Consider the following 23834-nt stretch of genomic DNA (forward strand, 5'->3'; position numbering starts at 1 on the left):
CAGAAGAACAGAAAAAAGGTAGTCATCAACAGCGACTGCCTGACAGCCAGTGCCCAATGGAACTCAAAATGAAGGCAACGCCGGAAATAAATAACAACAGAAGACCGGAAGAAGGAGAAGGAGACACGAATAGAACCAAAACTACAATGTTGTTAGCAGTTACATCGCACGTCTGTGACGACAAAATCAGACGGCAACCGGAGTAATGGTGACGACAACTACAACCATGAAGCATCATTAGACACGACCATTCAGGGACACCTCAATGCTGCCTGTTTCAACCAAAATGGACAGCTGTAATGGACCGGGCCAGTCTGCGGGCCGATTTCTGGACCGCCCGCCGCACTGGCAGGCGGTGATCCGCCGTTCATCAATTGCAGGTGGCTCCCATTTCCCAAACTTCGAGACCGATCATGTGATCTGCAGCAGGCCGGAGCGATGTTCTCAACGTCACAGCCAAGTAATCATGGAGCAGGCTGCAGTGGAACCACACCTGCCGCCAGATGTGACAGCCAAACCATCATCGGCAGTCTACACCAGAGCGCAGCCTCTGCGGCCACCAGACCAGCAGAAACAGCTTGGAAGCCACGTTCAACCAGGCCCAGCCACAGACGACGAGTTCTGGGCCGATCATAGCCAGCCCTGGCAGCTCACCAGGGCAGCTGCGTACGACATCGATGGTCGGCGAGGACTACGACTACAACTACGAGACTGGGGAAATCCGGAACTGGGACACGACTACAGCAGCAGCCGGCCGGTTCGAGACCAAATCGCGGACGACCGCCAGTCCGTCATCGCGGCCATCCCGGACCGGAGCTGTCGTGGCTCATGGAGCCACCATCAGGTGCCGTGCTCACTTCTTTGGCATACCACAATCTGCACCGGTATGTTATCGCTAATTTGATCTGAATTATAGTGACCAAATGTACCAATGTTATTTTTTTGTATTGTCATGTGTTAATTATTTCAATGGTTTCATTCAATTTCCATTGTTTTGCGCGCAAATAATTTGATGTGTAGTTGGTGGTGTATTACGGGATAGTACGTGAATGTTTTTAATTCTGGAAATGTAAGGATGGCCTGAAATACTGTGCAATGACACAAAAACCCGCACTCCTTATGTCCCAATCATCCAAGCTCGTATTATGCCATCCTCCCCAACCGAACACTCCTGTTGAAATAGCTACCAATCCTTTAGAAGACGGCCACCCGCTCTCATCACAGAAGTCACCAAGAAACACGACGAAACGGCACCAAATAGCACGGCAGAAGCGGGCTCTCAAACGTTTAGTCGCGGGGCGCGACTATAAAAAGAGGTCTGAAAATGTAACGCAGATGCGTTACATTTTTTTTCATCTTTCATGCTGAACTGCAAGCTGTGCCACAAGCTGAAACACGGCCATCTGCGAGCGCCGCACAGACACGGTCAGCCGGCTAAATCGGCTGTGATACCCTCTCTCCGTCCCAGCTGGCGTCCACACAGACGGCGCAGTAGGCTCTGACAAACAGGGGTCCTCTATAGATGACCACCCCACTTCATGAGAACCCGGATCTGAAGCCAACAAATAGCATACCGAAACGCGCCATTCTGCCAGCCTCGAGCCATTAATCAGTTTAGCCTTTGGAAAACAAGACTCTGTCCCACGCTCGGCACCCCGCCAGAGAACAAGGAGAGGGGAGTGCAGACCGGCCCTGATTTGAACCAAAACAAGAAAGGGGAGCGGATACCGACCCGGGTTGTACGAAAACAGGATGAAATGGAACTCGGTCGCCAACGACAAAATATAGGACATCTGGCCGGACCTGACTTCAAAACAAGGGGAGCAGAGGGCCAGGCCCGCCACCTGGCGCCTCAGGCGCCGTGAGCGCCGGCGGCGAATTCCACCCGGTCGCTGCGTGAAAGGGTGCGACTGCCATGGCCGGAGGGGAACCGAACTTTGTCAGCAAATCACGAACTTTCGAGGGCGGAGCCGAGTGCAGCTTCTGAGAATGGAGGACGGAGATTGGACAAGGTGATGCTGCCCGGCCCTCTGAAGTATGACGTCATCAGAAGTATAAGTTGATGAAACGGAACTGAAAAGCTCTCTCGGACGACGCATCGCGCGCCGGTGGCACTCTCTCGGCCCACGTCTCTCGTCTGACATCGCGGACAGCCCACGAGACACCAGCGGCTGGCATCACGGCGCCGGCGCGGCGGCGGCTCTGGCCGCCGGGCCGGGCGCCATGGACGGACACGACCATCACGTCAGCGACTCCATCTCAAGTAAGGTCACGCGGTGAACACGGGTGCGCACCTAGTCCCTAAATCCTTCGAGTAACCCCCCCCCCCCCCCTCGTTACTGCTATGTGAGCCACATTATATTCCCTTTTTGGTGTCGTCCGCAATATTTTAGGCCATTCAGTTTAGGTAGTTCATTTTATTTTGGGGACATTCAGTCTAGGTAGCTTAAATTAACGGTCCGATTTCGGTCAATTATTTAACTATGGGCGTGGTGCGGGACGCGTGCCGACGTGGAGTGGACCCTCGTCCGGCGCCCGTGGTGATTAAGGCGGACGGAGGGGATTATGCACCGTGGGGAGTCGGGAAAGGGACGGGCAGCCGACGCGACTTTGTACCGCACCGCGCGGCGTGTGAGTTCCAATTGCTGGACGGCCTGGTCCCAGAACGCTTCGTAAAATTTAGCATGTAAAGGAATGAAAAGCGTTGTGTCAGGGAGAATGTAAATAAATGGGACTTGTAAATATCGTAATACGAGTGTGACAAGTGATGAAGGGCAGGGACCGGAGGATAGAACATAACAGGCCATATGCCAGCCACACAGTCGGGAAAGCGGTCGTTTTCAAGGTGTCTGGCTCGTCACAGTAATTTACAACGATCAGTTTTCTTTATCTGCTTATTTTACACAGTACACAATTACCAGGATTCTACACGCACACTGGACCTAACCCAACTTGTCTCATACTGGTGGGTTCCACTGGTTGATTTCCGAGGGCTGCTAAGGCGGCTGACCTATTTCCTGCTATACCACATTCCAAGTTCCTTGACATGGCTCGTACCAGTGGATTCCTGGTACTCTTTCCTTATCAAATTATCAAACGGCTAATTACAAGGATTCTACACGCACACTGGACCTAACCGAACGCATTTCACACTGGTGGGTTCCACTGGTTGCTTCCAAGTGCTGCTGAGGCGGCTAACCTATTTCCCACGTCACCATATTCCGAAATTCCTTGACATAGCCCGTACCAGTGGATTCCTGGTACTAATTCCTTATCAAATCATTCAACAGTTCGAATACAAAGATTCTGCAAGCATACTGGACCTAACCGAACGCATTTCACACTGGTGGGTTCCACTGGTTGCTTCCAAGTGCTGCTGAGGCGGCTAACCTATTCCCTACGTCACCATATTCCAAAATTCCTTGACATAGCCCGTACCAGTGGATTCCTGGTACTAATTCCTCATCAAATCATTCAACAGTTCGAATACAAAGATTCTGCAAGCATACTGGACCTAACCGAATTCGTTTTATACTGGTGGGTTCCACTGGTTGATTTCCAAGTGCTGCTGAGGTGGCGAACCTATTTCCTACGTCACCATATTCCAAAGCTCCATGACATAGCCCGTGCCAGTGGATTCCTGGTACTATTTCCTCGTCAAATTATCCAACGGTTCGAATACAAGGACTGTGCACGCACATTGGACCTAACCGAACGCATTGTACACTGGTGGGTTCCACTGGTTGAATTCCATGTGCTGCTGAGGCGGCTAACCCATTTCCTACCTTACCATATCCCAAGTGTCCTTGACATAGCCCGTGCCAGTGGATTCCTGGTACTACCTCCTAAGCAATTCACCAATGTCCCGCACACAAGCACCACGCATATACAAAGTCGCACCTGTCCAATTGCATAATCATCTGATGAATAGGGATTGCGGAACCGGGGAGATAGATGATGCACGTCACGCCCCTGTGCGTGGAAAGTCCACCGACGCGGCTACGGGTTAGGAGGGAGATGAGAAGCGAGTGAAATGGAAGAAGACTGTACACGTAGAGGAATCGGATTTCCTGAATGAAGCTCAGCTCGGATAGACCCCACTTAAATAGTAGGCCTCGCTTGGGTAAGCCCTGGATACGTGCAATAAGTCGCGAAGTGAAGGGAAAGGATGAGAGCGAGTTGAGGATCGATTATTGAGGATGAGTGCATAGCCGACGAAGGCTAATCCGTTCGGTTGCCGGCGCGGGCCCCATAAAGCCGTGGCTATACGGAGACGATGCAGGCAGCCCGGAGGGACCTAGTGACCCCGCCCGGTTTTAAAAGATAGGTTAGGTCCGCTATCGGTCCATTGAGTGATCAGCGCAGGATGACATTCGATAAGCGACGTAGGTAGTTTCGGAGATGGTTAGGACCCCAGGCGTCCCAGCGAGGAGACGTATGCCGCCGGTTAAGTAATGTCCCGCGAAGAAACGTGTGATGCTGCAGGACGGGGGTGAACATTAAATACCAAAGCATGCGAGTCGGGTGATCGCGGTAAGTCGGTGCTGGCCACCCCGCTGTTAGTCGATTTACTCCGGCCGTGCAGCGGTCATTTCGGATAGGTCTGTGACGACAGCTTAACTACCAGCAACGGATAGATAGGGCTTCGGGCACCTATAACGCTGGTAGTCGTGGATTGTGTGAAGCCAACGGAGGCTAACCCGTTCGGTCGCCGGTGCTGTTTCAAAAGCCGTGGCTATACGGAGACGATGCAGGCAGCCCGGACGGACCTAGTTACCCAGCCCGGTTTCAAAGTTTAGATAAGCCCACCGCGGGCCGTGGTACGCTTAGTTTTCGTTTTTTTTTTATAGGCAATTTGGCATAACTGGTAGTCATGGATTCGTGTAAAGCCGACGAACGACTAATCCCTTTCGGTCGCCGGGGGCTGGCCCGAAAACCGCGGCTATACGGAGACGACGCAGGCAGCCCGGACGGACCTTAGTTACCCAGCCCCGGTCTCAAATTTCAAATAAGTCCCCCACGGAAACCGGACTACACAGTGTCCTGCGAGCCGTAGTCTCGGAACCGCTGGCCGAAGGACATTTATGTTTTTGTGTAGGTAGTTCGACATGGCGATGGGATGGACCGCAATAAGTCACGTAAGGCGAGGGTCGAGTGCCGAAATCTGTGGTGGGTCGTATCTCTAATTGTGTAGCGTGAGCATTATGAAGCGTTTGTCTGATGTACGGAACATTGTGGTTATGAAGGGATAATGGTTAAATGAAATTGAAGGCCAATGACTCGATAACGACTTTGCGCGCGCCCTAGCACCACCGGGGGAAGTTAGGAAAAAGGGGAGGGACCGGAGATGGTCAGCTCTGGTAAATTACGAGGTATAAGTGGACGAATGGCAGGGTTATAAGGGGATGGATAAATGGACGAATGATTGATACATATATCTGGTGGGAGATGACCCTCAAGCTAGGAAGGGCGCTGTTGTTTGAGAGTGGGACCTTGGGTTATGTAGAGTTGAGTTCTTATTTCATTGTGATCAAGGTTATTATGTTATCATTTATTATCATCCCATTCCCTAACCCTGGCCTATGTGTTTCCGATGATTGATCGCCCCGGAAAGATAGAGTCTGAGTCGGAACGGGTTCGCGAGGGGCAGGATACAGAGAAGGGCTTCTAGGAGCGCGCCGACGGAGCTCTCAATAACGAAAAACACTGTCCGGGTTAGCTTGCTCTCCATCACTATCGAAAGACACTGCCTGGTTAGCCCCGCAACGCCGCGAAACCCCGCTACACTGACTAAAAATAAAAAATAAAAATAAAAAAAAACTGAAAATGGGGGCACCACCAAAATGAAGTGGACGAAATCCGTTGAGTTTTTAATTTTGGGTATAGGTAGGGGCACCACTTCGATTCATGACCCTCCCCTTGGAGTTTTCCTGGATCCGCCCCTGCTCAAGGGAGAGGGGAAGAGAGTTGGACTCTATAAAGCAGGGAAAATCCGGCCTGGCATTAGATTCTCCCTTGATGTTAGGTTTTAGGCCTCCGCTGTCGTTTTTACTAGCTTGAGTCGGAGACGGGGTAGATTAGACAAGTCAGATCATGCCTGCGATCGTCAAACTTATGTCGCCACTGAACGAGACGTTGTTGAAATTGTAAGGATAGATTAGGATCAGTGCTGGTACTTAGGAATTATTTGGGAAGGGGAGGTTATGACCATTTTTTTTTTTTTTTTTGGGAGCAGGCTACTCATGTGTTCTATCTTGGCGGCAGGGTGATCCGCAGCCTAATACACCAGCTACGTTTTACATGGGCAGGGAAATGACATCTAACAAGCTTGCATTAACTTGTCACTGTGCACCACTGGGGGAGAGTTAGGTAAAGAGGGAGGGAGCGGACTAATAGTCTGGCGTTTTTCTTGTGTGTGAGATGTGTGTTTGAGTGCATGATTATGCTACGTTAGGTTATGTTTTTAGGTTAGGTAGGTTAGGTTAGGCTAGGTTAGAGTGAGTTGAAGTGTGAATGTGGTATATCCAGTGGGAGGTACCCCTCCGTGCAGTGGCCAGGATGTGACTGTGATGTGAAGTGTCGTTTCTTCTGTTTCAAGTAAACGTATTTAAAGGGGGGTCCCAACCGGGTTGAGAGAGAGCCTCGGGCAGCCACCTGATTAACTTATCCTCTTTGAATGCCCATAACCCAATGACCCATCACCGTACAGTGTAGCAGCCTATATGCCCCAGTGACTGACCAGCCTCGCAAATCAAACAAATAATAATATCTTGCCCCGCTACACAAGACTTCAACAAGTTTTGTACCAGACTCTGGCAAACCTTCTACAAGGCTTGCTAAGACTCTGACAAATCTTCAGCAAGACTTGGAACTTGGAAGTCTTATCGAAGACTTGCAAGCCTTGTGCAAGACTTCCAGACACATCGTTGCCCTAAGATATTGTTTCGATTGTATTCATGTCGAGACCCATGTGTACGAAATCTGCAAAGTGAAATGGATAATATGCCAGTGTAAACGTCAAAATCAATATGTATTCATAAAAAATGTATAGCTGAGAACACATATCAACAGCCCTTTACTTTTCGAGTCATCCACACGTCACAGTCACATCACACCATCACACCGTTGACGTCACGTCATGTCACCATTGTCGAGGCCGCCGTTCCGTCTGCATCCAGCTATACTCGTACACATCTTGAGCGAGGATGTCGCCCGTCGAGCCTTGCATCGCATATTATTGGTGAGCCGAGATTCTCGAATGCTGAAATGAAATGTCATTTATATAATCAGGTAATATCCAAAGCCAGATGTGAAAAGGTGAGCCAGTACCTATCAGTCAAAAACTAGAATTGATGGGGCTCATTTTCGATTAAAGATAATTCAGCATATCATAGCTATCATCCTCACGTATCTACCATCCCTGGGCCCAGTTTCACCGTATGACGTTACCGTCAGCACTATTCCCTTTGTGGCATGCAAAAGAATGACAGGCGATCAGCTATTTTTGAGTGAACGTTTCGGGGCTTTTTTTCTGTGATGTTGCAAACATTGAGAATAGGTATTGTTACACAGCAATACAGCATGGCAGAACCTTACCTTCAGGTCGGAAGAGGAGACGGCAGACGAGACCAACACCGCACTGCACACACTCGACACCCCCGTCAGCCGTCCGCACATCGCGAGCGGGCAGTGAATGGGACGGATGGAATGCGGCGGAGGGGGGCGCTCGCGACGCGCGCTCCCCTCTCCGGCGTCTCCGGCCTTCGCCCCAGGCGAGGATCGGGACTGGGAGGGGACGCCCGCCGCCGACCGTACGGTCTCTAAAACGGTCAGTGGTCGCTAAATTCCAGTCGATACAGTCTCTAAAAGATCACCACTGCGCACAAATGCACGCTCAAGTCCCCGAATAATACAGTACAGTAATGCGTTAAATTAAGCTGAGAATGTTATGAAGGGATTTGGGAGTTATGAAGTGAATCGATTCTTTTATAGGGATCAATTCACAATTCGTAATTCCCTATATATCGGGACAATGTTGACAACAACATTCGAATGTTGATGTCCCGCCAGTTCTAATCATGAGATGTGACGTCCTGAGGACTAGGTGAATAAATCCCGGTAGGTTGCAGATTGAGAAGAAATGTCCAGTCCAACTTATCAACGCACCGGGGCGAGGCATTTCTCCCAAGGTACTCCTCATACTTTAGTATGAGGCTTATCAATGGTCATGACCGATCAGCGAGCTGTTAAAAAAAATCTTACAAGTAACCAACAGACTTGCCAGAATCTTGCAAGAAAGATTCTTGCAAGGAAACCACCGCATTCTTACAAGACTTGCAAGATTGGGACAGTCTTGTACAAGATTCCCTAGGCCTTGCAAGACTGTCCTCAGAATCATATAAGATCTTGCAAGATCGAGAAGATTCTTGTAAGATCTTGTAAGATTTTTTCACCTGGGATAGCCTTTTTTGCCATATTTACGGAGTTATACACTTCACCTCACCCATGGTATGGTTATACCACCCTAAAGACTAAAGTCAAAGTAAAATAGGTAGTCTTGGTTTGCGATGGTATGGTTTGAGGTTTCACTGCTTCACTGGTTGGCAAAGATTCTTTCTAAAATTCTTTCCTCACCACTAAAGTGTTTCAACTGCCCCTTAGGATTTGCCAGCGTCTGGTTAGTTTCGTATCGTGCGGATTCGTAACTTACAAACGTCCGCAGACTCACTTGAATCAAGCCATTCCAAGGCCATATAAGCCATTCTTGATTCTTTCACTTGAAAAGGATTATGTTCGTGTGTTTGTCATAAAGGGCGGGGGAAAAATAACCCATATTTGGAAGCAGAAATGGCAGCAATTATAACTAGCGTAACTGGCGCAGATGATTCATATATAAAATTCGTGCGCTGTAGCTGGCTGTAGCGCTGTATGTGGCTGTATGGGTGTTTTGGTGTTTCTAGTTACTCAGATCAAGGCCCTGCTGAATGCTGATATTTGTAAATAATCAGACATGATTCAGTTTTATTCACGATCGATGGCAACACAAGTCAAATTCCTAAAACCAGACGTTTCGGCCACAGGGTGCCTTCGTCAGTGGACACTAGTGATTAAATTAAAAACACATAGTATCAAAAACAATCGGTATAAATCGTTCGAAGTCGACACATCGGGCACATTTTCGAAACCTGTGCCCGATGTGTCGACTTCGAACGATTTATACCGATTGTTTTTGATACTATGTGTTTTTAATTTAATCACTAGTGTCCACTGACGAAGGCACCCTGTGGCCGAAACGTCTGGTTTTAGGAATTTGACTTGTGTTGCCATCGATCGTGAATAAAACTGAATGCTGATATGTAATTTTAAGCAATATTGAGACATTTCATCTGCTGGATCCTTCAAATACTCAAAGCGCTGATAACCGCTGTTTGATAATTGTATTCGAGCTTACAGCTTAGTTCGAGTGACAGTGGAGCAAGTCAAAGATTTAAAATCTCTGAATGTTGAGATCTTTATTTTTATTTTTAGGTTTCCAGCTTAAAGGAGATTAAGGTGAGACTTAGCATGCTGCTGATTATTTAGGGAGGACATATTTGTGTTATGAGGTTATCGGTGGAGCCAACAAATAAGTGCAAGTGCAAGTAAGTGCATTTGCATTTGGTAAATGTCAAGTTTAAGTCCTAAGAAGATTTCATTGATAAATTTTTCATATTTTTACATTATTTGACATCCTGAATCCAAAAATGATACTCATATGCCTCGCAAATAAAAGAAAAAAACATAATCAAACCTGACCTAACCTTACCTACTTACCTAATAACCTACCAACCTACAACCTACAAACCTACCCTAACCTAACCTAACCTACAAACCTACCTACCTACAACCTAAAACCTACAAACCTACAACCTAACCTAACCTAAAACCTAAAATTTTTGCTGTTTCATATTTGTATCAAAAGTGCCACAATTGTAGTTAGGACCTAAACTTGACATATACCGTGCAGGCAAAAGTGCCACAATTGTAGTTAGGACCTAAACTTGACATATACCGTGCATTTAGTTATTTGTTGATCCTTGATAATATAATATGACAGTAAAAAATCTCAATCTGAGCGCTTATGGATAGAAGTGCTAAACTTTAAGGGCCTTTTTCCCCGGCTGGCCCATAAAGATAACATCTCCCAGAGAAAAATGAACCCGGCCCCATCGATGACGTCACAAGGTCAATAATACTAGACACTTGCATGGTAAATTTCCACGTCACAGACGTGATATTTAAATATCTGTAAAAAATAAAGTTTTAGGGACAAAAACGAATTATTGATCACAGTTGTGAAGCTATGACTTAGGTAAAAATGTGAAAAAATGTTTGGTGACTTGAGTTCAGACATCAGAGGCCAGTTTTACCTACTTAAAATAGCTGCCAGCCGGATTTTTTTTCCTAAAGACCGCTTCACATACGGAGCGTAAACGTGATGAGCATGTAAGCGGATAAGGTTTTACCATTTATGCTCTATGTGTGAAGCGGTCTTTAGGCAAAAATTCCGGCAGACGCCAGACGGCTATTTTTCTGTTGTTAAAACTGGCCTCCGGTCAACGACTCCGACCTGGAAATTCAGTTTTTGTTTTTGTTTCCCAAATAACTTCAGCAAAAATGGCCCTAGGGCCAAAACAGCGCTACGTCAGCCTTCCGTCACCGCACACAGCGACCGCTAGTGGTCGGTCGGGACCGGCCACAGGGGACTGTCCACGGCACGCAGCCGTGACGTCAGAACCACCTACCCATCCCCTACCCCCCCCCCACACACACACGCCTGCTGCACACACCGCACTCAGCAGTTTGCACTTTGCGGTACCCGTGAACGCCCCTGCGCGGGGCAGTCGCACACACATCACACAACAGTGGCACAGCGTCTTACCCCATTCTTCCCTACCTATATTGTTAAGAAAAGGTCAAGTTTTTTGTTGACCTCTTGTGACCTTGAATGCCCTTTGGTTGACCTTGACACATTAAAGGTGCTTTATGATGAATTCGTAGCCGCTGATGACGAATCTGGCATTCATTTTGCGCTAAGCATCCATTTAGTGCGCCAGGATAGCATAAATTGAATTATTATGACTGACTTCAGTGAAATAGCCTCTAGCAAGGATAGGTACCTTCTTTTGCCCGAACCTACCCTTGGGTAGCCTTGCCTCTTAACATGAACCACATAAAGGTGCCTGACGACCTTAACCCTCGCCCGTAAACGGTGTTTTGCCACCTTCGCCCATGCAGGGGGGGTGCGACCCCCCCGGCGTTTGAAAACGGAGCGTCGTAGAGCTTAGCGGAAAAGACCAACGGATTGCTCTCAACGAGATCTCGCGATTGGTGGTATATTTTTTGGTCCTAGGTCAACATTTGACCTACTTATGACCGGTCAAAGGTCAAATTTTCGAAAAATCTAACTTTTCAGATTTCCGCGCCGATTGCGGCAAAACGGTAAGAGATATCGACTTGAAACCTTCACTAATCACTATCGTGATTCTTGATCAATTCTCTATCGTTTGGTGTGTATTTCGATGTCATAACTCTAAAAATGATGCGTTGGGAGCATCGGAAGTCTTGCAAGGTCATTTGTGCATTGGGTCACGTGACGTCAGGCGTGTGACGTCACTGACCTGACCCTGACCCAAAATGAACTACAAGAAACAACCGACGATGCCTGAAATGGATAGCAAATTCGAATTCAGGGCATCAAAATACCCCGAAAAGGCATACAAGTGCAAGAAGTCATTACAGGTCAACCGAGGTCACTGACCTTACCTTGACCTTTAGTAACCTTTAAAATGTCAACGGACATTGTGCCAATGTCAAATCAGCCAGTTGTGATTCTAAAACAATCCATCAGTGTGTCAGGTCAGTCGGCATTTATACCAATGTGAAGCAATCTCCAATTTAGCGTAAATCTGGCCGGAGGTTGTTCCTTTTATGACGTCATAACTCCGTGACCTGACATGACCTTGACAAAAAATACCAAAAGTTGCGCAAAGGATGCCCCAGAGGGCACTGAAAATTTGAGCAGGCTATCTGAAACGGTTCGGCGTGTAGCTAAGAAAAACCTCGGGGGGGGGGGGGGTGCACCACCACCCCCCCCCTACATGGGCGAGGGTTAATATCTCAGAACATTTTGAAAATAAGCGTATAAGATATACGAAAAAGTGCACAGCTTGAGGTCAATTTTGAGCATGACCTTGACCTTAACCCGCGCGGGGCTGGGGGGGGTAGATTTTACCCCCCTGTTATCTCCCGAACTAATGGTCCGATTTGGAAAATTCAAACGCCAATCGAAAGATCTCATCACGAACAACTAAAAACATGTACTTAAATTTAAGTTTGAGGTCAAGGTCAAGGTCAGGTCAAGGGTACAAATTGCAAGTTCCTACAGTATCGGCCTTGCACCGTAGTTGCCGAAGAATGGAGTCATGGACTGAGACTGATCGCCCAAAACGTGTTCTTACGCTACCAGGGCAATATTCGTTGTATACAATATCATTCAGAGGTCAAGGTCAAGGTCAGGTCAGGTCAGGTCAGGTCACCAAAAACAAAATATAGAAAAGGGCATGTGCGACACATGTTTTATGGGTCATTTTACTCATAGAATTCAATAGGCACACTCAATAAGTGATATGGACCACCTCTGGATAAATTTCAGGTCGAGGTCAGGTCAAGGTCAGGTCAAGTGAGGTCAAATTTTGAAGTTGGTTGTTAAGGCCTAAAAAGGTGTCTATCTGATGCAGTTTTTCACGGCGATTCGAATGGTGCTATTTTTGTTTCCGTACGAGGTCTAGAACTTCCAAAAAAGTCATTTTTTCAATTTTTGTGTGTGTCGTGACGTCATACAATTTTGAATAACTCCCACATTTTTGAACCGATTCTTCTAAAACTTGGTATGTAGGTGCACATAGACCACTTCTCTGACATATATTCCGGTTTTTTCGATACACTCAAAATTTTGGATTTTATAGCTATTTTCCCAAAAGTCAGTTTTTTGAGAAAAAAAAAATTGGGCCAAAATCCAAAATTTTCAAAAAACGAGATAGACATTTGATAGACAAAGTAGAATTACGTATATCCTTTTTTGTTACGTCTTGATTCCTTTAAAAATGAAGATGTTAGCGGCGTTTGAACTTTTGCCGTTTTTTAGGCGAAAATAGCGAACATGACGTCACTAAAACGTCAATTTCTCAAAAAATTTCCGACGGATTTCGCTCAAATTTTCAGGGAACGTGTCAAATTGATGTACGAAAAGGTACTGAAAGTTTGGCGGCGCTGCGCGCCACCGTTTTGAGATATTGCAAAAATTCGCGAGGGGGGGGGGGTAAAATTTACCCCCCCAGCCCCGCGCGGGATATATTCAAAGTTTAAGCACATCATCGGATTCGTCAGATTCTCTTCTGTCGTTTCCCATCCGCTTTAGCGGAGCCCGTTTCATGCATCCTGCCGTTCTCTGGAACGTCTAGTTTGAGATCACTACACACACTTGCGGATCCAGCTCAGAGTGTTGGGATGCGCTGTCTATTGGCGTAATGATAAAATTTTGCTGTTTGGGAGGGGCAAATGCCCTATTTGTCCTCCCCTGGATCCGCCACTGACTACACATATGCTGTTTTTTGCCTTTGACCTTTACCTCTGATCTTGAAAATTGACCTGAGGTCAAAAAGTATAGATTCCCTTAGAATTGTCTCGCAGTGGCCTTTCGTTTGGTTAAGTTTTTGTTTCCGTAGCTCGGAGACGGAGCTAGACGGGGGGGAGGGGGAGGGATGGGTATATATTGTCCCTCGGGCTGTGGTGGTTGGCGTTACCCCCAGGGCCAGCCGGTTTAAGTGAACTTTAAAGTTCTTTGTAAGTTCAGCAAACTAGAGGTCCTAAGTTCGAAGTCTCACTAAATGATTCTGTCGCTCGTCGGTCGAATCGAACAATAAAAAATAACATACACATCAGGGATGCACATAGCAAATGCTGAGAAAAGTCTGGCGGAGTAAATGCATTCGCTCCTATGATTCGCTGCGTAGTTTCCACTTTTAGATTCTGCGGCTTATTGGTCACTGGTCAGTACCCGTGACGTAATAAGTTTCGTATGGCGGTGTAGGCGCTTTTGATTATTTGTCGCTTGTCATTGCTGCGGCCGGCTGGCTGCGGCGTATTCGGCGTCTTTTGCGAACTTTACAAAGGAATCGGTGGGCGGATCACTGAGTCGCTGCGGTCGCTGCCTTGTTTGATTTTTATTTTTAATTTTCGGTCATTGGATAATTAAGAAGATGGCGCTCACACAAAAAAGTGCCAACAAGATCTTTGGTGGATGGCAAAAGGTGTTTTCACACAAGAGCGCTGAACTGAAATGCGCTATGAACTTCGGAGTCTTTTTGCCGGCTCAAAGTGAGACTGAAAAGTGTCCTGTGATCTATTGGCTGTCAGGCTTGACCTGCACTGAGCAAAACTTTGTGACAAAGGCTGGTGCTCAAAGATATGCTGCCGAAAAGGGTGTCATTCTTGTTGCTCCTGATACGAGTCCAAGGGAATGCAACATTGAAGGGGAAGATGAGTCGTGGGACTTCGGAACAGGTGCTGGATTTTATGTTGATGCCACTGAGGAGAAGTGGAAGGAGAACTACCGCATGTACTCCTATGTGACCAAGGAACTACCCCAGCTCATCAGTGAGAATTTCCCTGCCAATGGAAAACAGAGCATCATGGGACATAGCATGGGTGGCCATGGGGCTTTGATTTGTGCCCTCAAGAACCCAGGCATGTACACATCTGTGTCTGCCTTCTCACCGATATGTAACCCAACCCAGTGCCCGTGGGGACAGAAGGCCTTCACTGGGTACCTGGGCTCTGACAGAGCGACGTGGCAGGGCTATGATGCCACTGAGCTGGTGAAGAGCTACAGCGGCCCTGCCCTGGACATTCTGATTGACCAGGGATCTGAGGACGGATTCCTGAAGGATGGCCAGCTCCTTCCTGACAACCTGGTGGCTGCCTGTGCCAAGGCCAGCATGGCTGTCGACTACCGGCTGCAGCCAGGCTATGACCACAGCTACTACTTCATTGCCACCTTTGTGGGTGATCACATTGCCAAACATGCTGAGGCTCTGAAGTGAACATGGCTCACTGGGGCTGCAACATGAATCCAGGATTGCTGTGATGAGCAACTGCATTACTATTTTCTTTATTTGGGGATACCTGTATTCATTCAGATGGATTGCTGTCTAAGGTTGTCAGCAGTTGCATTAAGGGCTAACTGTAGGACTAACAGTAAGGACAAGCACAGTCAGGGCTAGTGCTTGATATACATGTTAAACATGTGGGCTAATACATCAAAGCAATTGTTTGCTGTTTTTGTATGGGATGGAAGTTGGGTGCTGGTGGTAGTTGGAAATTGGAATGGTTTATGAATCATTTATGGTATGAATGGTATATGAATGATGCATCTATGTTCACTTCAAAAGTAAGTTCTTTCATGATCCACAACATGGGTGGATAGTTTGTTTTCCTTATGTGCTTATCACTGAAAAATATACATTAACCCATCTGTACACACTTCCGTCGTGGCACATCGAAGGGTAGGGTGGAGGAGCGCCCTCTACCGGGCTCCTGGGCCATGGAGCGATAGCAGCAGTCGTAAAGTAATTATAACCATGCAGAAGTGTTTTGGGCTTGGGCTCAGGTCATCTAAGAAGAGGTCACCCGAGATCACACGAGGCAAATCTTTACGTTGTAGAAGTTTTTAGACAAAAATAGGTAGCTCATGTGAAGTGTTTCGGTAATGTTTTCGCATAATGGGCCTGAGGTCAGTGGCCTGCTTCCATTAGGGCAAACATCTTCCGTTTGAATCGATAGTGCTGTGAAGGACGGTTTCAACATTGACGTCTGACAAAGCTTATTCTACGCCTTCCTCAAATTAATTAGCTCCTTGGTCCTTTTCTTCGTTGTATGCGAAATGAACGAGGCTGACCTTCAAAGCATTGACTTGATAAGAAAAGATCTTATGGTGTATTGGCCTATCCGTTTTGTCGGAATGGAACGCATCCAAACTTTTCCATTGGTCTTGCGTGCTTTTTTTTTTTTTTTGCAAATTCATTGTCGACAACTACTTGCATTAGGTATATGACGAAGGCAGACCTAAGCCCTCACTTTTTCTTAAGAGAAATTTAATATTTCTTATCCATTGGAAAACTAGATAACGATGCTTGAGAGGAATTGCTTAGAGTGTCTTTCGTCCGAATTCAGACTTTTGTCGTGTCAACAGCCCTGGACGGACGTATAACGTACTTGTTAGTCGGTGCTCCCTTCTCACCGTACATCGCCCAGTGTTCCCGTTTCCTCGCGCAGTGTTCCCGTCTCCCCGCCCAGTGTACCCGCCTCCCCGCCCAGTGTTCCCGTCTCCCCGCCCAGTGTTCCCGTCTCCCCGCCCAGTGTTCCCGTGTCCTCGCCCAGTGTTCCCGTCTCCCCGCCCAGTGTTCCCGTCTCCCCGCCCAGTGTTTTCGTCTCCCCGCCCAGTGTTCCCGTGTCCCCGCCCAGTGTGCCCGTGTCCTCACGTACGCCGCCCGATTTCAGCCGAGTGGCGGCCATGCTGGCCTCTGTGACCCGCTCTCTGCAGCTGGTGAGGCTGGGCCAGAGGGCGCTGCCCGGCGCCGCGCAGCCCCTCCGACACATCAGCAAGGACATCCGCGTGCCGGATCCGGGCGTGGGTGTACAGTACCGGTACCGGGTACAGCTGCCCGAGAAATACACCATCAAACGGCTGCCCATCCAGAAACTGGCTGGCCGGGACCCCGAGACAGGTAGGCACCGGGGCGGCGGGAGCGGACGGCACGGTGTGCGGGCCGCTGGGGGGGGGGGGGGATACGTCCTATATCGGTACTCACGGACTGAGTGTTCCTCCTTCACGCTAAATATGTATACTGATGAGCTTGCATCGGCACATGTCATTCCAGTCAAAAAGATAATATCTATAATCGGCTGCACTCACCTGACGAACTTTTCGATTTAGAGTGCACCTTATGTGTGAGCATCCCTCGCCTGCGATATAACCACCGTCGGATGTCTGTGTCGTTGTCTGCCCAACCCCCAGTCTCTCAGTGTAAGGCTCTATCTACACCGTCGGCTCCCCTCCCCGGCGACTCCTGACCACCGGTGGCGCCATCTATGAGTCTGTGTACCCCCGCCACCGCTGCTGGGTCGTCCTCCCCGCTCCCCGTGACCGCTCCCCTCGCCCCAGGCCGGGTGGTCGGCACCTCCCCCGTGACCGCTCCCCTCGCCCCCAGGCCGGGTGGTGGTCGGCACCTCCCCCGTGACCGCTCCCCTCGCCCCCAGGCCGGGTGGTGGTCGGCACGCTGGGCGGCGGCAGTAAGCAGAAGTACCGCTGGGTGGACCCGGAGCGGCCGCCGCTCAGCGACGGCTCGCCGCGCCGCGAGCGCGTCCTCCAGCTGGTGTACGACGCGCTGCGCACGTGCACCGTGGCGCTCGTGGCGCACGGCGAGCACGTGCGCTACGTGATAGCCCACGAGGTGAGGCGGGAGGTCGGAGGACGCGGTTGTCACTTGTCAGGTGTTCCGCGGGAGAAACGGGCTGATCAGGCCTGCAGAATGATTGGTAGGATACCGTGGGGTTGGTAGTCTGCCAATCATGTTGTGCTTTGTGATGTTTGGCTCATAATTGGTGTCAGTGTGATCCTCTTGCTGACTTTCTTCATTTGTATTTCGATATGTATCAAGGGTTTAATTATTTCTATCGCACCCTACATTTCCCCGAGCGGCCACTGTCCGTCTTTAACCGCCGTGCTGGCTCACCCGCCCGACAGGGTATGAAGGTGGGGGACATCATCACCACCTACGGCGACATCCCGCGCATCCCCGTGCGGCCGGCAGTCGGCGACGCCCACCCGCTGGGCGCCCTGCCCGCCGGCACAGAGGTCTTCAACATCCAAAAGTACCTCGGAGAAAAGGACAGGTCGGTGGCGGCCGCACGGGAATATCGGATAGCGGGCTGATCACTCATTCTAAGGGGAGATTCAGCGACGTGGACTATGTAGTTGTGTTGATTTTGAACAACGATTGGTTTTGCTGTAATTTTTTTTTCTTCTTTTTTAATCTGGTTCTGGCTGTTTTCTCATAAGTTTTTTTTCTCATAAGTTTTTTTTGAAGAAAAAAAAAAAAACTTATGAGTCTCTGCTGTAAGTATCTAACCCGTGCCGTGCTGTGTGGCCAGGATCTGTATAAACGGCGGCACCTACTGCACCGTGCTGAGGAGGGTCGGGGACCGGGTCATCGTCATCTCGCCATCCAAGCGGCAGTTCTCGCTGCGCCAGGAGTGCACCTGTGTCGTAGGTGAGTGGATGGCCGCGGTCCTGGTCCGCCGCCGGCGCCCGCGCTGGGGGTGGGGGCGCCACGGAGTTGTTGTCTTAAACAGTAGATGCCCCGCTACATGAGCGACTTACGGGAATCTGTTGATTGGCCTCTCGCGTAAAAATGCCAGCAGTTTCACTTGCCAATGCTCATGAGCTCTGGCCATGAGCTCCCCGCGCACGTACAATCGCTGCTCTGTTTAACACCACCCACTGCCGTCACTGTGCTGACCCCGCCCCCCCCCCCTCCCCAGGCCGGGTTAGCATGCGCTTCCCCAGTATCCGACCGATCGGCTCGGCGCAGCGACTCCGCTGGCTCGGCTACCGGCCCCGCTCCGGACTCTGGCAGCGCAAGACGGGCCGGTTCGGCCGCAAGCTGCGCCGGCCGCCGCCGGTGCGCGAGTTTAGCGTGCCGCCGGCGCCGCCGCCCGAGGTGATGACACTCAGTCTGCACGACGTGCACGTGCACAACCCGAGCAGCCAGAGCCAGCTGGTGAAAACGTTCCGCGGCAGGAGCAACTAGCGCGGTCGGTGGACCTCGGCCTGACAGGAGGTACGGACGGGGGTGGCCTGAACGGACGCTGGTGCTGAGAGGGGAAACGAGTAAATGAAAGTGAAATAGTGCGTGAGTGATCAATGAACTGGTACCGGGGTGTACTTGGGCTTGAGAGAGGAGCGAAACACGAGAGAAGTGTTTTGCGAGTCCGATCGATGCAGTAGAGGCTGCACCGAGTAGCTGTAACTTGTATGAACTATGGTATTCGCTGCAGCAGTGAAATACAAACAACACATGCTCAAAATTATTATTCTTGTTTATTATTCAGTTGATGGATTTTTTTATCAGTAAAGGGTCGGTTTAATCTTGTTCTAAGCCCCAGTTACCTCACTTGGAGCCCTCTCGAACGGGCACCTGCTTGACCATACGGATACCGTCCAGTATGGTGAAAATACTCACAGTGGCAGCTCAGAGTGCACGTTTTCTCAGACATCTGCCGCTGCTCTGGATTGAACATTAGCATCTTGCATATACCGGTACACGGGCACGTTCCGCTGCGCCGTTCGTCATCTACTTTCCCAAACCCTTTCATGATAGTGTTTTCTGAAAGGGATTGTCTTTTCTTTGGCTGGCCAAGGACTCTAGATCCCCTGACATCGCCATTCCATCAACCACCCCCGCCCCAGGGTATCGGGTACTAGCCCCGGGCGATGGGTATCCGGAAGCAGGAGGTTCTGTAGGTGACGACTGCCAGCGCGGCCGCCAGCGCCGCTGCCAGGACGGCCAGCAGTGCTATGGCGGCCACCCCGCCGCCGCTGGCGCCCGCCGGCCGCGGCTGCTCCCAGCAGGAGGCCCGGCACGGCGTCTCCAGCAGGAAGGCGCTGAGCGCCGTCTGCAGGGCGGCAGAGGGCGCCGGGTCGGGCCCGCAGCCGGCGGTAGCCGCGCGCGACACACACTGCCAGCTCGAGTCGCGGATCGCGCTGTCGGAACGGGGCCACAGGACAACGGCTGAAGCGAAAACAGCGGCACGCAGTGTATGCGAATCGAGAATTAGCATAATATCATCAAACGTCAACAGCATTGGGAAGGGTGCATCCACGATTAATTAAGCATTTAATCATCATACGGAAGCTAACGCCTCCTACTTGTTATCTTTTCCTACAAGGTAGCGTTTCCTGTACTGTCCCTAAGCCATTCAAGCCCCGAGTATCGGCTCACCGGCACTCGTCGGCGTCCAGTTGCACTCGCAGCAGGTCGGCCGGATGGTGGACGGTCGCCGAGCTCTCCAGGCAGCGCAGAAACTGAGCCGGCTCCCAGCACGGCGTCGGTCGGATCAGCGCTGAAACGATCAGCGCACAGGCTTCATCAGTCTATAGACTATAACGGTAGACTGGGATTTCCTGGGTATATTTTCATTAATCGCTTGTCGTTAATGTGTTTTCTTTGTACCTGCTCCCTGTTTGCTCTGCTTCCCTCACGAGCAAAACAATCTAGAGATTTCACGTGCCCATGACTACGCCCAACACGCCCCCGATCCGGTCGTAGTCTGCCCACCAGCGCCGCTTACCTTGCATGTTAGTTGCGTCGTTGGCGCACAGATGGCTCTGCACGCTGCGCAGGCCACGCAGCCAGGCGTCGTACGTGAGCCGGCCGTCCGGGGCGCGGCAGTCGCCGTCTATGATGTCTGAAGTACAGTTGAGCGCATCGTCCAGGGTGCTGGGGGCGCCCGGAGCAGGGTAATCAGCTCTGCCACTCTGCCGATAGGCGCGGGAAGGTGCACATCCGTTTACCGGGCAATGCAGGACGGGGGTCGTGGATGCTGCTGGGAGGCGGCCCACTCCAATGCCGACGGTTCATCAAATTAAATCATTTTCACTTCGTTTAATTTTGATTCTTATTTATATTTCAAATTTAAAGCTCCAAATGCAACATACAAAGGGTCAAACACACAATGGCACGTAGGACGTAGGTAGTATTTATTGGCACAAGATGGTCAGCTTGCAAGCTGAGTAATTTTAACGATTGAGCATTTATGTGCACTGTGCAGTGTTAGCCGGGCCTGATACATTTTCATAGCTATTAAGACCATGTTGCAAATGTTTCCTCTTCGGATCCAGCTAATTGTCCTAGCTAGGTTCCTTTTTTGAGTGCAAGCTGATAGACTTTTAATAAGAGTAATTTTAACGATTGAGCATTTATGTGCACTGTGCAGTGTTAGCCGGGCCTGATACATTTTCATAGCTATTAAGACCATGTTGCAAATGTTTCCTCTTCGGATCCAGCTAATTGTCCTAGCTAGGTTCCTTTTTTGAGTGCAAGCTGATAGACTTTTAATAAGAGTAATTTTAACGATTGAGCATTTATGTGCACTGTGCAGTGTTAGCCGGGTCTGATACATTTTCATAGCTATTAAGACCATGTTGCAAATGTTTCCTCTTCGGATCCAGCTAATTGTCCTAGCTAGGGTCCTTTTTTGAGTGCAAGCTGATAGACTATTTGCTTTAGTGCGTCGTGCTGTATGTACTCGTATTTATCTGCCCCATCAAATCGTTACAAAACATCTGGGGCAACAACAGTTGTTCATATTGATGAGCGTTTACCACTTCAAGTTGTCGAATTGCGTTCACGATTTTCAAACTGCCACTTTCCGGCGCAGCCTACGAGTAACTACGGGCGTCTACACGTCTCTCGTGTCACCTTTTGGCCCGGTTTCGGCCAATCATCCCAGTCACCTGTCAAGTTTACGGCACTGTTGCCATGACGACCGGCTGACGGAGAGGGCCGAGTGGCCGGTCACATGTCAGTCGTGTGCAGAACAAACAGCGCAATTTGCGTCTGCTGATCGCTCACTGTGTCAGCTGGACTGGCAGCCGATCCGCCGAGAAACGCCGAGGAAGTCGGAACGCGGGTCACTAACGTTACAGCACTGGCTTCGGGATCTAGCGACTGGGCGGCTGCGTGCGAGAGACTCAGGAAGTGTTGATTAGTTGTGGGTATTGGGACTGAGTTCTCCAGCAACGATCTGCACAAAGGAGGAATCGATCTGCGACTCGCACCGCAGGCTCCGTTCTGGGTGAGATTGTGATATGCTTTCTGTGAGAGCTCAGTCGTCTTGTGAATCGTGACTTCGTGTGATTTGTGAGGAGTGTTTAGCCCGTGACACACCACTGGGCTTGGAGTGTGTGTCGGCGCTGAGCAAGCCGTCAGTCTGCGGATCGGTACCATTGCCAACTACACGGCGAACTTGAGCACAACTGCGATCGGGAGGGGACTCCCCGGCGCGCCGTCAGGTGAGTCCGTCGGCCCATTATTTTTAAGCCAGGCTGCGCTCACCTTTTTTAGCTCTCTGCATTTCAGCTCTAAAGACATCCAAAGATATTCCCGTTTTCAAGCGGCCTAGTCCGATTGCAAATGGCCTAAGTAGTCCATTTAGAAACGGTCAATGCCCGGTTCCAGGTCGTTTACAGACGACCCCCGACCGCTGTCCCGCCCACTTACTAGCACATGTCGACGGCGTCCCTGCCGGCGCAGTTCACGCCGCCCCGCTGGCAGGCCAGGTCCCTGGCCACCTCGTTGAAACACTTGGCCGCGATCGCGGGCATACAGTCGCCGCCGTCTGTAGGGCGAGCAGGACGGGCCCGGTCACTGAGGGGGCACGAGAGAGACAGAGGGGCTGGTGCGGGTCACACTGTTTTTTTCTACTCCTGTGGAATGCGGACTTCTCCATCGGTTAGAGGCGAATAAGACCGGGCGTAATTGGCAACTTGCTCTTTATTAGGTTAACAGAACAGAGTGGACGCTGCTGACTGAAGAGGCGCTGGATCTCCCGGACACTTCCCAGTCATAACCCAAACCGTCTTTTCCCAATGTTCAAATTGCCGTCTTCCCTTGATCCTGACGCGTGTCTGGTGAGAGAAGCAGCTGTTCTCACCTGGAGTCGGTGAGCTCAGTTGGGCCAGAGTGTCTGTTCTCACCTGGCGTGGTGAGAGAGCCTGACCTGGAGTCGGTGAGCTCAGTTGGGTCAGAGTGTCTGTTCTCACCTGGAGTCGATGAGCTGGGCGTGGTGAGAGAGTCTGACCTAGAGTCGGTGAGCTCAGCTGGACCAGAGAGTCTGTTCTCACCTGGAGTCGGTGAGCTGGGCGTGGTGAGAGCCGACGCCGTCGCCCTCGGCTGCAGCAGCGTCACGGCCAGGACGGCCAGGAGTAGCGGTCGTCCGCTCCGTGCCTCAGACGACGACATGGTGCCGGGCGGGGTCTGAGGGGAACAGGTCAGCACTGAGCGTAACAGCTGTCCGGAGCAGCGGCAGCAGGACGGATCTGGGCGTATTCATACTGCGGTCTGCTACAGACCGTAATAATCTGAGGAAACTCCCTTGGATGCCTAACGGCTAGGCCAGGCATCGTCTCGCAATATAATGGTTCGTCATGCTTGGTCCGAAACATCGCGAATAAGGCGGTTCAAGTAAAAAAGGGAAAACTGCGATCGAATACAGACCAACGGAGGCACCATTGACACAGGCTAACAAAGAGAAAATACTGAACACGCAAGATGGGGTGAGCCTACAGACCTGAAGTGTCCGCTCCGGCAGTGACCGAGAGAGCAGAGCCTCGGAGAGCGGGGCCAGAAGACGACTGCTGGTCGGGCGCTGTTCCGGCGCGCATTTCGGCACTGCTCCTGTGACCGGAAGCAGTCGCAGAGATAGCAGCGGGCGGGGGGGGGGGGGGGGCTGGAGGGAGACAGGGGCAGATAGTGCCGGGATGTGGCGGGCACCGTACCGGGAAAGGCCGCTACCGCTTCCTCAGGAAACGCGAGACGAACCTGTCAGCTGAATGGTGCGGAGAGAGCAGGGCGTATTTTAACCCGCGCCCCGTAGGGCTATCGGCGGACCCTACCACCCGTAGGGGAGGGGCCGTTTCGGCCCCCCCCTAAGATCTCGGAAAGTTACCGGCC

At 50.4% G+C, this 23834-nt stretch overlaps 3 protein-coding genes and 1 long non-coding RNA gene across 10 annotated transcripts in view; 2 read left to right on the plus strand and 2 right to left on the minus strand.

Annotated features, from left to right (window-relative positions):
- LOC122374828 (39S ribosomal protein L2, mitochondrial-like) overlaps positions 1-19191 on the plus strand; it is a 31829-nt gene extending 12638 nt beyond the window's left edge. The window contains exons 1-7 of one of the 7 annotated variants that reach the window (XM_043353819.1): positions 8898-8980; positions 9343-9552; positions 16600-16826; positions 17359-17552; positions 17846-17994; positions 18253-18371; positions 18643-19191. In XM_043353819.1, the coding sequence (XP_043209754.1) occupies positions 16613-16826; positions 17359-17552; positions 17846-17994; positions 18253-18371; positions 18643-18911 (945 nt within the window). In that variant the 5' untranslated portion in view covers positions 8898-8980; positions 9343-9552; positions 16600-16612 and the 3' untranslated portion in view covers positions 18912-19191. Of the gene's footprint in view, positions 1-8897; positions 8997-9342; positions 9553-16599; positions 16827-17358; positions 17553-17845; positions 17995-18252; positions 18372-18642 lie in introns of those variants that run through there. The other 6 variants (XM_043353822.1, XM_043353824.1, XM_043353820.1 and 3 more) reach the window with 6 other exon arrangements.
- LOC122374833 lies at positions 7012-8234 on the minus strand. Its single transcript, XR_006255293.1, has 2 exons — positions 7597-8234; positions 7012-7261 (listed from the first exon to the last, which is right to left on the minus strand). It is a non-coding gene; the product is annotated as an uncharacterized LOC122374833 (long non-coding RNA).
- LOC122374832 (S-formylglutathione hydrolase-like) lies at positions 14149-15371 on the plus strand. The gene has a single exon (XM_043353841.1). It carries the CDS (start codon positions 14301-14303, stop codon positions 15141-15143), a length of 843 nt encoding a protein of 280 aa, XP_043209776.1. The 5' UTR covers positions 14149-14300; the 3' UTR covers positions 15144-15371.
- On the minus strand, positions 19180-23556 carry LOC122374829. The gene is made up of 6 exons (XM_043353826.1): positions 23452-23556; positions 23006-23138; positions 22383-22500; positions 20452-20600; positions 20103-20223; positions 19180-19864 (listed from the first exon to the last, which is right to left on the minus strand). The coding sequence occupies exons 2-6, from the start codon at positions 23121-23123 to the stop codon at positions 19582-19584; spliced, it is 789 nt and encodes a 262-aa protein (XP_043209761.1). The 5' UTR covers positions 23124-23138; positions 23452-23556; the 3' UTR covers positions 19180-19581.
- Between the last annotated feature and the right edge of the window lie 278 nt (positions 23557-23834).

This window comes from Amphibalanus amphitrite, unplaced genomic scaffold (genome assembly GCF_019059575.1).
Source record: "Amphibalanus amphitrite isolate SeventyFive unplaced genomic scaffold, NRLGWU_Aamphi_draft 001721F_arrow, whole genome shotgun sequence".
In the NCBI taxonomy this organism is placed as follows: domain Eukaryota; kingdom Metazoa; phylum Arthropoda; class Thecostraca; order Balanomorpha; family Balanidae; genus Amphibalanus; species Amphibalanus amphitrite.

Excerpts from the sequence above, each read along its gene's own strand:
- LOC122374829 (XM_043353826.1), bottom strand. The coding sequence starts at position 23,123 with ATGTCGTCGTCTGAGGCACGGAGCGGACGACCGCTACTCCTGGCCGTC. Across the intron at positions 20,224-20,451 it reads CGACGCAACTAACATGCAAG|CGCTGATCCGACCGACGCCG; the intron begins GTAAGCGGCGCT and ends TGATCGTTTCAG. Across the intron at positions 19,865-20,102 it reads CTGGACGCCGACGAGTGCCG|CGCGATCCGCGACTCGAGCT; the intron begins GTGAGCCGATAC and ends CCGTTCCGACAG.
- LOC122374832 (XM_043353841.1), top strand. The coding sequence starts at position 14,301 with ATGGCGCTCACACAAAAAAGTGCCAACAAGATCTTTGGTGGATGGCAA.